At 33.2% G+C, this 12,379-nt stretch overlaps 1 protein-coding gene and 1 long non-coding RNA gene across 2 annotated transcripts; one reads left to right on the top strand and one right to left on the bottom strand.

Annotated features, from left to right (window-relative positions):
• The first annotated feature begins 384 nt into the window (after window positions 1–384).
• LOC120089876 lies at window positions 385–3,387 on the top strand. The gene is made up of 2 exons (XR_005485342.1): window positions 385–775; window positions 2,688–3,387. It is a non-coding gene; the product is annotated as an uncharacterized LOC120089876 (long non-coding RNA).
• Window positions 3,388–11,035: 7,648 nt separating this feature from the next.
• Window positions 11,036–11,500, bottom strand: LOC120090063 (classical arabinogalactan protein 9-like). The gene has a single exon (XM_039047552.1). It carries the CDS (start codon window positions 11,498–11,500, stop codon window positions 11,036–11,038), a length of 465 nt encoding a protein of 154 aa, XP_038903480.1.
• Between the last annotated feature and the right edge of the window lie 879 nt (window positions 11,501–12,379).

Raw genomic sequence — 12,379 nt, forward strand, 5'->3', positions numbered from 1 at the left:
ATGAAAGCGATATGAGAGAAGAAATCATACATTGAATGAAGGGCTGAAGAAACCGTTGAAGGAAGAAGAAATGTGGATTGAATCCGACGATAAAAGCTACGAGAAAAAACTACGAGAGAATCTGAAGATGTTGGGCTGAAACTCTGAGAGAACAATGAGAGAATTTCATGGGGAAGTCCATTCTCTTCAGAATATTAGTTGGGAATAAATGTTTTGGTGGAATGTTGATGGTGTATTGAATTCACATTGAATGAAGGACTAAAGAAATGGTAGAAGAAGAAATGTGGTGTGAAGGCTTTTTAAAAATTAGGGGTAGTTTTGAAATTTCACACGAAGAAAGGTCAGAAAAGTTTTTGGGTTTTGGGTTTTGGGTTATTCATTGAAATTTTCCTTCCACCCCGCTTTGAACTGAAAAGCGATTGCCCATTGGTTCTCATTTTCCACATATCTCAAACTTTGAGGTTTCAGTTATCCATTCCCCTTGATTTCTCCGGCGACTGGAAAACGAAGCAGATGAAGAGATCGTCGAGCGCCTCTGTAGTCTCGGATAGGGGATTTGTAGGTCCATCGTTGTCGTCGTCGCAATCCGTAATCTTCAGATCTTCGAGTGTGAGTTCCGGCTTGGAATCAGAGCCTTACCTGCCGACGTTCAATCCGTTCTCTCATGCGGCCGAGAAAAAACGTCGCCATCTTAAGCTCGCTAAGATTTTCGTCCACTCCATCCCTTTCATCATCGTCTTTTGCGCCATTGTTCTGTGGTTATTCTCCGATCCAGGTACTGAAATTACTCGAGTGAAAGGTGCTCATAGATCGAGATCGACGATTTGATATTATAGATGACAAATAGTTAAGAAATATATTATTTTCATCCAAAGTCATTGCTGCCAGACTCGTAAATATCCTTGTAGATACCAATGGATTATCGATTACATGAGCAAGTAGAGTGCTTAAAATCATTGGAGATCCGTCGTCATGTATGCGCTTGTTGTTTCGATACTGGAAATGATTGATTGTTGGATAGAAGGAACAAGGATTGGTGGGAAAGTTGTTGTGATGTGAATCTGTAATGACTTATAGAAAACCGTTGAAGGACTTGAAATTAGATAGAGAAAATTGTACAAGGGTTTACCACTATAACTCAAAGATCAGTAATCGTCCTGGCATACTATTTATAGTTATGAAGCTTGGAGTTGGATTCTATTGAACATGATGTCGCTTTGCTTTGTAGCTAAGAAATTTTCAAACGAAAGTGTATTCTATACTCTTTGGATTACGGAGCTTTCTTGTGCATGTATTGCTGGATTTCTTTATATTATGCCATTTAACCAAGTATCAGTTTGATATTTTGCTGTCCATATCGTGTAATTTAGGACTTTAGAACTCGGTACCTTTTAAACATAAATGCTCAGATATCATCATATTGTGTCAAGAAAAAGACACAAGAATGGAGTATTCCCTGGTCTACTATTGACTTCTCTTTTGTTCAAGTTGAAATTCGTTTAAAAATTCAAAGATAAATGGTGAAGGTAGTCAATATTATATTTTTGCGGATGTAAACTGCTTATTACTATTGTCATTATTAATTTTTTTTTTTGGTAAGAACAGAGATGTATATACCTCAAAAGAACCAAAGAACAACCCAAGGGCAATGGGTAGAGACTGCCCCTCACCACAAAACCAACAAGGACAGCCTTCTAATTATTAATAATCATAAGAGGTTGTAATTGCAAGTAATTTTGTATGATTTGTATACTACCAAGAGGGTTGTGTTGCACTAAAACCCAGAAGGAATCATAAGAAAGAACTTGTTTTCAAACACTTGGCTATTCCTTTCCCTCCAAAGGTCGCGCAGGAGGGATTTCGTAGCACATTTCCAAAGGACTTTTCCCTTGCCACCCACAAACCTACTATCGAGTGCCTCCATAGGTCAATCATCAATCTTCTTAGGTAAACAAAAAACCACCCCTAGCACTTTAAAAATAGCCAGCCACCCTTTTAGACGCAAAAGAACAATGTAGAAACAAGTGATGAATGGACTCTCCTCTTGAAGGTATAAGCAACATATAGAAGGAGAGATCATCCACTTTTGAAACTTCCTTTTGTAGCTTCTCATGGGTATTCAAGCTTCTATATGCTAGCGACCATGAGAAGACTTTTGCCTTTTTTTGGACTGTAAACTGTTTAGTTTCTGCTATCTGTTTGTTTGGGTTTTTGAGTTTAGATACTTCAGCACCTTGGAGAACCACACCCCAAAAGCTAGCTATTGAGGTGAGAGAACCAAGCTACTTAAGTACCATGTTGGTCATCCCATTCTAACTGATGTGGGACAAAGGTAGCCTATGCTACCTTGGTTCCTAACAATACCTCGTCTCTGAAAAGCCGACGTCTCGACGGCTAGATCGATGGTACTTTATTTGGAAACACCCAATCAAAACCCTATGCCGGTTCTCCTCTCTGGAACGTCGACAACTGACTTTAATATCATTGTTAGGTACTTAAACACCTTGGAGAACCACACCCCAAAAGCTAGCTGAGGTGAGAGAGCCAAGCCACTTAAGTACCACATTGGTCATAATAGATGTCTTCATGTTCTGTTAGTGTAGAATCTATGTATTTTACTACTTCTAATCTTAGAGATTGTATATATAAGGGACTATGTACTGATCTCACTTGTCATCATCAAATAGGTGAATATATCAGGAGCTTCAACTCAATTGCTGTCTCTCTTCCTTTCCTTGTACTGCAGTCTGCAATAGTGTAACTTCACTTTTTGGTGAATGTAAAACTCTAAACCTCCGGTACTCATCTAGGAACAGCTGTTGAAGATTTAGTTACGTAACAATGCCTAAAAGGTCTTAGAACTCAAGAAGGCACTACCTCAGGTAGCATCATTCTATTTTAGAGTTGTTCTCCTTCTTAGCTACCATGGCAGCAAGTGAAGTCGCCCTTTTATGAGATGTTCTTAGCATTTAGACAAGTCATTATGCTATGTGTTAGTGAATAGTGATGTTATCTATTTCACCTCCTGGCTACTGCGTGGTTTGATAAGAAGGCACTTGAAGAGTGCACCCATATTCTTCTCTGACTTGAATAGTTGTTTTTTTTTAAGCAAAATAATTGGGACTGTCAATAAGCGTTTAGACCATGGTTGGTGGGATTCTATTTAGGATTTAATATCCTAAGAATATCCATGACGACCCGATGTATTAGAGGCAAATAATTGTCTCGTAAGAATATTTGAGGTACATGTAAACTAGCTCAGGCACTTATGGATATGAAGGAAAAAACAGTAGTGTCAATATAAGTTTACATGGATATGTTCATGAACAGTTGAAAAATCTTGAATTGATATTTAATGTGAAGCTTAAGCAGAGCCTGCTACTTTCAGGATTGGTTATGGTCTATGAATCTGTCTTCAGTGTAGGACAACAGATATGGATGGAGTTGTTTCTTCTAAAACCTTACTTAAAGGGTCACTTACTTGAATTATCTTGTTGGATGTTATACCGAACAGGGGGCAACAAAGCTCTGTTAGTCACCAATAAGTACATTTCATTAAATAAAATTATGAATTATGATATATGTTATGTTTAGTAAGTTTATAGGCATGAGATGTCACTTTGAAATCTTCGATTATTTATGTAATTGACATCTCGGCCTATCAGTTTGTCATTCCCACACCATCGACTATTAAATGCTTTGTTTACTTATATGGTGATGTTAGTGGCTATATAACTGGTGTAAATATATGGTTAAATTATATATAAAAAACATTTCGAATTTTTGCGTTTTGTTTCGAAAGAATCTTTATACTTCAAGAGTTGCAACATTTCTCTTGACTTTTCATAAACGTTTGAAAACTACCATTGGAGTAAAGATCTTTTAGAATTTTGGACGGAAAGTGAGAGTTGGAATGGTGTAATGGTGGCCTAAAACAAAAATTTAATTGCCACATTGTTTTAGGTCCCAATTTTGTTCAAAATTCTAAATGATTTATACTTTGAAGGTAGTTTTGAAACGGTTCTGAAAGGTTAGTGGTAATATAACAACTTTTAAAAGAATAGGGATATTTTTTAAATACAAAATTCATGGATATTTTTTATAATTTAACCTAAATCTCGGTGATAGATAGAACAGTGGACTAAATGAGAGCTTATATTCTTGACTTCTATTCTCTGAATCAAGGAAATTGGTTCTGGTGGTTGCATGGTGGCTGTAGACTCAATAAGAGCCGAATCACATAACCTACCATGTCTTTCTCCTTATCCTTAATCTTTCCTTACCCGGGCTAGTTCGATTGTTCGTTCTTAAGACTCAGTGTCTTTCGGATCCAGGGCATCCTAGGTCCTCTGGTTTCTTCTTTTTTTGACATTTTTGTGTTGCACCCAGTAATTATGATGCTAGTGAAGTATTTAAATTTACCATAGTTAAATAATCAGTCAGAGGTTTTCTGTGGATTTAGGACCCACAGACAAACTGCTGAAATCATGTTCTGTAATTTGTGTTGCATAAATTCCCCAGATCTATAAACAGAATGTTGTCAACCCCCTGTTTCTCAATTGAATTCTTAAACAAATTGTATTTTACCATTTGATTCTTTAGAAACTGTCCTTCCCATTTGGAAGGGCAAAGCCAAAAGAATCATACATTTATAAGAAACCAAGGCTTTCAGTTTGTTCATTGCATACATTTCCTATAATGATATTCATACTAACCGTTTATTTGTCCCATCACTTGTGCAGGTTCGACTCAGAGTCTCTGACTTGTGGCCTTAATTTCCTTTTATGATGGCCCAGTGTCATTTCTTTTTGTTGTGATGTCTGAAATCTGCAATTGTTTAATTTTGTTGTTCATCTGATGGGTAGGCCATAGTATGTTGGAAGGCTCCCACTCATTTCATCGGGATCGTTCCACCAATATTGTTGTGCCTTTGAAGTAGAAAACGGTAGTTTTCCTAGGGCTAGATTATAATTAATACTATTAGACTTTGTCCTTCGTTTAAAAAATATCCTTATCCTTCTTTCAAAACGTTCAATATCATTCTCTCACAATTATCCTTGAATTCAAAATCCATTAAAATTCAGAATTGAGCTGTGTGCTGGTCTATTATGAAAATTAAGACCTAAACTCTATTAAAAGTCTCAATTTCCATTCAAAATTATAAAGAATTTCTACTTTAAGAGTAGTGTTGAAACAATTATGAAATGTTAAAGGATAGTAATGCAACTTTTGGAAGAATATAGATATTATAATACAAATGGCAAAGTTTAGAAGTAACTTTTAGGTTAAATTACAAATTTGGTTCCTATGGTTAGGAGAAAGTTATAATTTACTCTATAATTTTAAAAGCTAGGTTTTTAGTCTTCATGATTTGATAAAACTCGCATAAATAGCTCCTACTATAGAGATTATTTATAAGAGTTTCATCAAACCATAGAGATTAAATTTTAGCTTTTAAAACTTGGAGACTAAATTCCAACTTTCTTCAAACCATATGGATCAAATTTGTAATTTAACCTATTTTTTACGACTTAGGCAATTTTACTATAGCTTCCAATCACCCATGAACAATCTAGAGAGAGAGAAAAAAGAGTATTCCTTTTGAGGTCTTTATTTTTAAGCACTTGAAAAGTCATTTCATGTAAGTCGTTAATCATAATTACATTCTTTCACCTCTAGAAATTCAATAATGTCACAAGTAGTATTTTAAAAAGCCCTCTCATACTCATGCCTAGATGCACCTAGACTCAAGACATAGGTATGGTGCATCGCCTTTTCAAGGCAATATTCATAAAATAAGGTTTGCCTCAGTGAAGCCCCAAAGCTCAAAGCGCTGGGCCTTGGGGCTTCTTCATTATTTTTAAAAAATAGTTATAATTAGAGTTTTCGTTCTTTATTAATTAAAAAAAATCAAATTTACTAAACCTAAATACAAAATCTTGTGTTTAGGGTTTTTTTTTTTTTTTCTTTCCATATTTTCATTTCAACTATACTTTCTCTTCTTAAAGTAATACTTTTATGTACAGTATACCTAAAAAAAAAAAAGCTCATGTTCTTTTCTACGACTTGCACTTAAGTCTTAAAAGGCTATTGCATTTTATTGCACCTTGAGCTTTAAAGAACACTGGTCCAAGGAGTAATAGTTAATTCAAGTTTCTGATGCTGTTGCAGGTTTACTATTCAACTGAGGATGAAAAACCCTCCCTGATGGTTCTGGATAACCTTCGGCAACTGAGTACTGGAAGAATCCAATGAAAACGGCTGGATTAAACTGCCCCCACATAATGGCATTCACAAGAAGGTTGTCGTGCAGCAGTTGTTGTTCTAGATAAGGCCTTCCTGTTCTCTTTACTGTTCTTTTTTTCCATCTTCATTATGACTCAATAAATAATGATCTTCATTATGACTCAATTAATAATGCCATATATAATGCTCTAATTACTATCCTGCTTGATATTGAATTTTCTTACTAGATTGAAATTAGTCTAGGCAGGTTGGGAGTCAGAGAATGTTTGGGGGATCTTTTAAGTGAAATGCTTTTTTCTATGAAAAATACAAACACTAGTACTTAAAGTTCTTTTATTTACTTTTGGAATTTTAAGAAGCCCTTTTTAATCGGTAGCCAAATTTATAACAACAGTCTTAGTTAGGGTGGTTCATTAAAATTAACCAAACCAAACCATTTATAATATATATATTATAAAAACGAATTGAAACGGATTATTTATTTGCTCCAAACTGAACTATAATATTCAGTTCGGTTTAGTTTGGTTATATATATAGGAAAACAAAAAATATATAAACGTCAGCTCGATTTGGAGAAAATAAACAGTTCGATTCAGTTTGGTATATATTTAAAATCAAATTCTTTGGTTTGGTTCGATCTAACTACCAAATCGAACAGTGAGTGTCCTCGCAATTAAATTGAACCGAACGGAACTGTGAACCACTACCTTATGTGAATTTTTAAAAACACATAAGGTGGTAGTTTGATGTCCATCCTTGTAATAAGATATTTTGGTCGTGATAGTTTTGCATGATACAAACTATGAGTTGGTTTAGAGAGAATGGGTTCAAGCCACTTATGTGGGATCAGTCACCTTCATAATCAAGTGTAGTAGAGTGAGATCATTGTTATGTGAGAATAATTGAACTATGTGCAAACGGATTCAAACAGTCGAGATGAGAAAAGAAAAGAAAAAGAAAGCAAGAAAACTTGAATGGTAAAATATGTCAAATGAAGTTTGAAACTGATAATAACTGTTTAGGTTTGTTGTGACAGCTTTTAATGATTGCTTAGTGAGTTTTAAGTATAGTTATGTTATTTAAAACAACATCCATTATTTATTTTTTTTATAGCTTTATACCATTATCATATGCTATTCTAAAGGCAGGGGGAAGGTGAAGATAAAAGGATGAGGTGATTCTTAATTTGTTAGAGCTCTTCCTCTTTTGAAGGTGGAATCCAATGCCTTTATGCTTCCATCTTTTAAAGTATTGAGTTGGACATTATAGTCTATGGTTCTTAGTATCTAATCCCTCTTTTATCATAGATTGGTGCTTTACAAGAACAAAAAAAGGTATTGTAATCAATGTTTTATTAGGATGTGAGTTAAGTTTTTGTCAAATTTCAAGTTTTAATCCCTGAAATTTTTAAGCTTGTGTCCAAAATATCGTTGTAATGTTTTTTAAAAGGTCTAACAGGTTTCTGAACTCACAATGGAGTGTATAATGAGTTTTTGAACTTTAAAATGTTTGACAGGTTTGTGAATTCTCTGTTTTGTGTCTGATAAGTAATAGACATATTCAAAATTTGTAAAAAATTAAAAATTAATTCACCTAATAGATATCTAGTTGAATTTTATATTTAGCAGAACTTTGAACTTTCAACTTTGCAACTAATAAGTATGTGGGTTTTAAAAATTGTTGAATGAGACAAAGGACCTATTAAAACAAAATTGAAAAATGTTAGAGATGTATTAGATTAAAAATTAAAAGTTTAAGGTCCTATAAGACATTTTTTAAAGTTTAGGGAATCAATTAGATATAAAATTTAAATTTACTTGTTCATCACTTTTAAAAGCTTAAGAATAAATTGACATAAACTTAAAACTTCAAGCACTAAACTTGTAGTCTAACCAATGATTAAAATATTGATGTCGATATTGATATTGATATCGAGATTTTAATTTCACTGATATGTCGACGGATATTTTTGTAAGTAAAAAATTTATAAAATTTATTTAGATTAATAATTAAGTTTTTTTTACCTCCGAACTAAGTTATGGATATTGTTATTAGTATTTCTATAGATTACATTTTTTATATTTTACGAGTATTTATAAAAGACATTAGAGATATAAATGGATGTTTAATATTCATGGATGTTAGGACCATGAGAGAATTTCTATATTTATTCGTCATGACAGGAAGAAATTATGTTGTAATTATTTTAATAATATGCTTAATCATCTATCTATTTTTACCCTTTTTAAGGACTTTTTATTAATTACATTTAAGAATAAGTTTCTTTACTTACAAGTTTCTTTATTTCATATTTGACTCATTAGATTTGTACGTCAAAAGGAGTATAATTCAACTGTAATTGAGTTCAATACTCTAATATTATATTAAAAAAAACATAAAACTCGTTAAATTGTATCTAACCACCAATCATAAATAAATTAAAATGACTTTCTTAACAACCTATTTTAACATACCTTTGTTACCTTTCTTCGGGAGCTAGTCAATTTTTTTTTTAATTATTATTAAAAAAAAAAGAAAAAAAAAAAGAAGAAAAACTAGCTAGTTTGTTTGCCAACTTGTCTGTTCTATATTTTACACTTTTATAAATGATTTAGAAGTCCAGGCTTTTTTTAACATATATAAAAATGTAGTTTTTCAGAGAGTAATGTTGTGTTTGTTAAATTTGAATATATTTGAAAAGTACTATTGAAAAGCACAAAACAAGAAACAAAGATATTACTAAACATGTTAATGGAGCTTTAACTACTAATTATTAAACAAATCAATAGTCTTTCTCGAATTAAGAAAGGATGACCCATTTCTTTTTTCTTAGAAAGAAACGAGTCACTTTGTAACTATTTTATTTATTTTTTATTTTAAAAAATTAAGTTTATAGGCATTATTTTCACATTCAAATTTCTTCTTTATTATCTACTATTTACCAATAGTTTAAAAAATAAAGCCAAAATTTGAAAACTAAAAAAAGTGACTTCTAAAAAATTATTTTTGGTTTTTGAGTTTAACTAAGAGTTTAATCATTGTAATTAAAGAAAAATGCAAATCATGGTAATGAAAAAGAGAAAATAGACTTAATTTTAAAAAAGAAAAAAAGAAATAGTTACGACTTGGCCATATTCTTCCTCCATTCTTCTTATATATATTTTTGCATTTCTCTTGTTGGATTTTGGTGTTTGTTTTGTTAAAAGACCCATGTGAACATCATTTTCCCACTCAGTCGTTTTGTTACAAATTCTAGCCATCGCTACCCCCTTCCATGTATTGCCTATGCTTCCACCACTACTAAGTTAGTCTCTCTCTCAATTTTTTTTTAAATAAAAAAATTCCATGATGGTTAAGACTAAACTCCAATCTAGACATTATCCAAGAGATAAGATACCAATTTTGATCTAAAAAAGTGATAATTTCATTTCGATCTCTCAATTGTTAAACTTAAGTGGAAAAAAAGACAGATGATTATGCATTGTCAATATTTGGGATTTCTTTTTGTCGCATTCAACAACTGTAAAATTGTAAATCAAACCACTAAAATAATATTCTGTATCTTAAACTATACTTAGATTGATATATCTACAAAGGATAATACTCGTACATCTCAAGATTGCATTCATGTTTATACATTACCTCTCATCATTTACACCAAAAAAGAATTAAAATATTTCAAAAAAAAGAATAATCAAACAATTAAGTGGGAATGTATAAAAATAGGTATGGTTGGGGATGCAAAACTAAATACTTTTGTATTTAGAAATTATTTGAAAGTAGATGCATTGTAGTTGAATACTTATTTTGCTTGGCTCAAAAAGAGATTCAAGTGGACAAAATTCCCAAAACCAAAGGGGAATTTGGCCTCCACAAATTGCTTACCTCAACAGCTGGCTCTTTAACTTTTTCTTCTCCCCATTCCCTTCCCCACCACAAAGTCACTCATCCATCATCTCATTACTCCTTTCTCCCTTCCCTTACAACTCCTCCATCTACCCCTCTCTAACCCTACCAACTAACCTCCTTTTTCTTTCTCACAATTCATCTACTTTAGTTTTGGCCTTTTGTATTCATTTTTGAGCTGCATTCTTAATAATTGCTCGCTCACTACCATTTAATAGTTTAGAATTATGAATATATCTTCATATCCTTCACTATTCTTTTTCATTCTCTCTCTTTTTATTTGCATTATTCCCCTCATTTGTTAAATTATTGCAACCCTCTCCTTCTCTTATGGAGAAATCATTTACGTTCGCTATTTATCTCCAGCATAATTGAATAATTTAAACACTTAAAAGATTGAACCACAAACGGCCAAAACTAACCTAATTTAATTGATACATAATGATATGTTAGCAACCAAGAGATCTACAATTCGAATCCTTAGCTTTTCTTTTTTTAAAAAAAATGAACTAGTAAAATAGTAATTCATGTCCAATTGAAATATTGTTAGAATTTGACTTTAGATCGTTCGAATTGTTTCTTTTTTTTTTTTGAATATACAGTTCGATGAAGATTGAATCTTCGATTTCTAGGGAGGAAGATATATATTAGCATAAAAGATATAATTTGAGTAAATTATTATGAAACCATGGACAAAGAAACAAGTCTCTCTTATTCAGCTAGAGAAAAAATGAAAATGCTAACAAATCTCACAAAATATCACTCAGGGCTGCTCTCAAGAGATGGAAATGATGAAGAAAGAAAAAAGAATACACAAATGAGTATGGAGCTCATAATAATCATAATAATAATAATCTACAGCAAATTCAAGTGTTATGCTGTGTTAAACCAAGAAGACGGCTAGGCCACCCAACACCGCCGCAGCAGCCGCCTTGTAACCACCCTGGTGGATAGAAAATCCCGCGCTCGGCGGCGGAGGAGACGGCGGCGATGGAGCTGGCGCCGGAGTCGGCGGAGACATAGACATTGGGCTTGGACTTGGACCTGGAGGTGATGGTGGGCTGTCGGGCATTGGGCCTGGGCCTGGGCTTGACTCCATAGACGGTGGAGAAGCCATCATCGGTGGGATGGCGGGAGGAGCCGCCGCCGGTGGAGTTGAGATGGTTGGCGGCGGTGAGGCTGCAGGGGGAGGTGTAGTTGGGGGAGCTGCAACCGGCGGGGGGCTTGACGGCGGCGGTGCGGCGGCGGAGGCGGGACCTGGAGCAGGGGAAGGAGATTGAGCAATGGAAGAGGAGAAAAGAGCAAGAAGAGAGAGGGCGAGCACGAGCATGGCACGTGCAGAAGCCATAGCTGGAAGAAAGTGAAGCAGAAGAAGGAGGAAGATTGAAGCGAGGGAGAAGATGGGGGAAGATGATTAATATATAAAGGGGAAGAAGTACACTAATTTAGAAGAAAAAAAGCAAAAAAATCAAATAGTTACCAAATGAAATTTTAATTGCTTGAATGGGAAGAAGTTAATAAGTCATGAAAGGTATGTTTTTAATTGTGGGACCCATCCATGGGTCAAATGAAGAGTAAAGTTACTCCTCCAACTTTGTATCTATTTTTTTAATAGGTCTCTTATAAAGTAAATTTTAAAAATAAACTAATTTATTTGATATAATTGTATAAAATTATGGAAATAAAAATAGAGCTAAAGATTTGAAAAATTACGTAAGCATTTGAGGTAATATTTTTTTGATGTGTAATCTATTCGAAATGTATCGAAAAAATCTAAAATAATCGATAAGTTAATAAAAATTAATTTTTTAACTAAATCTTGATCACAGAGACTTACTTTCTTAATTCACTTTTTCGACCATCAATATTAAACACAACACCAAAGAAGTGAAAAACAAATACTAATGTTTTTCTTTTTGACCTTTGATTTTTATTTTATTTGTTGGTATACTCCTATTACAATTTTGAAATCATTAAATTGACTTCTTTACCCAAATTGTCCCCCATCCCCTATTGGCCTATTTCACAAAAATTGTTCCTTTCTCATATGCTTTCTTGTTATCCAATTATTAAGATCAATGCCTTGTTTCTCCAAAAAAAAAAAAAAAAAAAGAAAAAAGAAAAAAAAAACAAGAAAAAAGAGATGGGTTTTGTTTGGCTAAAATGAACCAATCAAATTATTTTTGAAAAAAAAATTGTAAAAAAATTATTAAAAAAAACATATATA

Source organism: Benincasa hispida, chromosome 11 (assembly GCF_009727055.1).
Source record: "Benincasa hispida cultivar B227 chromosome 11, ASM972705v1, whole genome shotgun sequence".
Lineage (NCBI taxonomy): Eukaryota > Viridiplantae > Streptophyta > Magnoliopsida > Cucurbitales > Cucurbitaceae > Benincasa > Benincasa hispida.

What these genes read in the sequence shown, in the direction of transcription:
- LOC120090063 (XM_039047552.1), bottom strand. Translation starts at nt 11,500, where the DNA reads ATGGCTTCTGCACGTGCCATGCTCGTGCTCGCCCTCTCTCTTCTTGCT.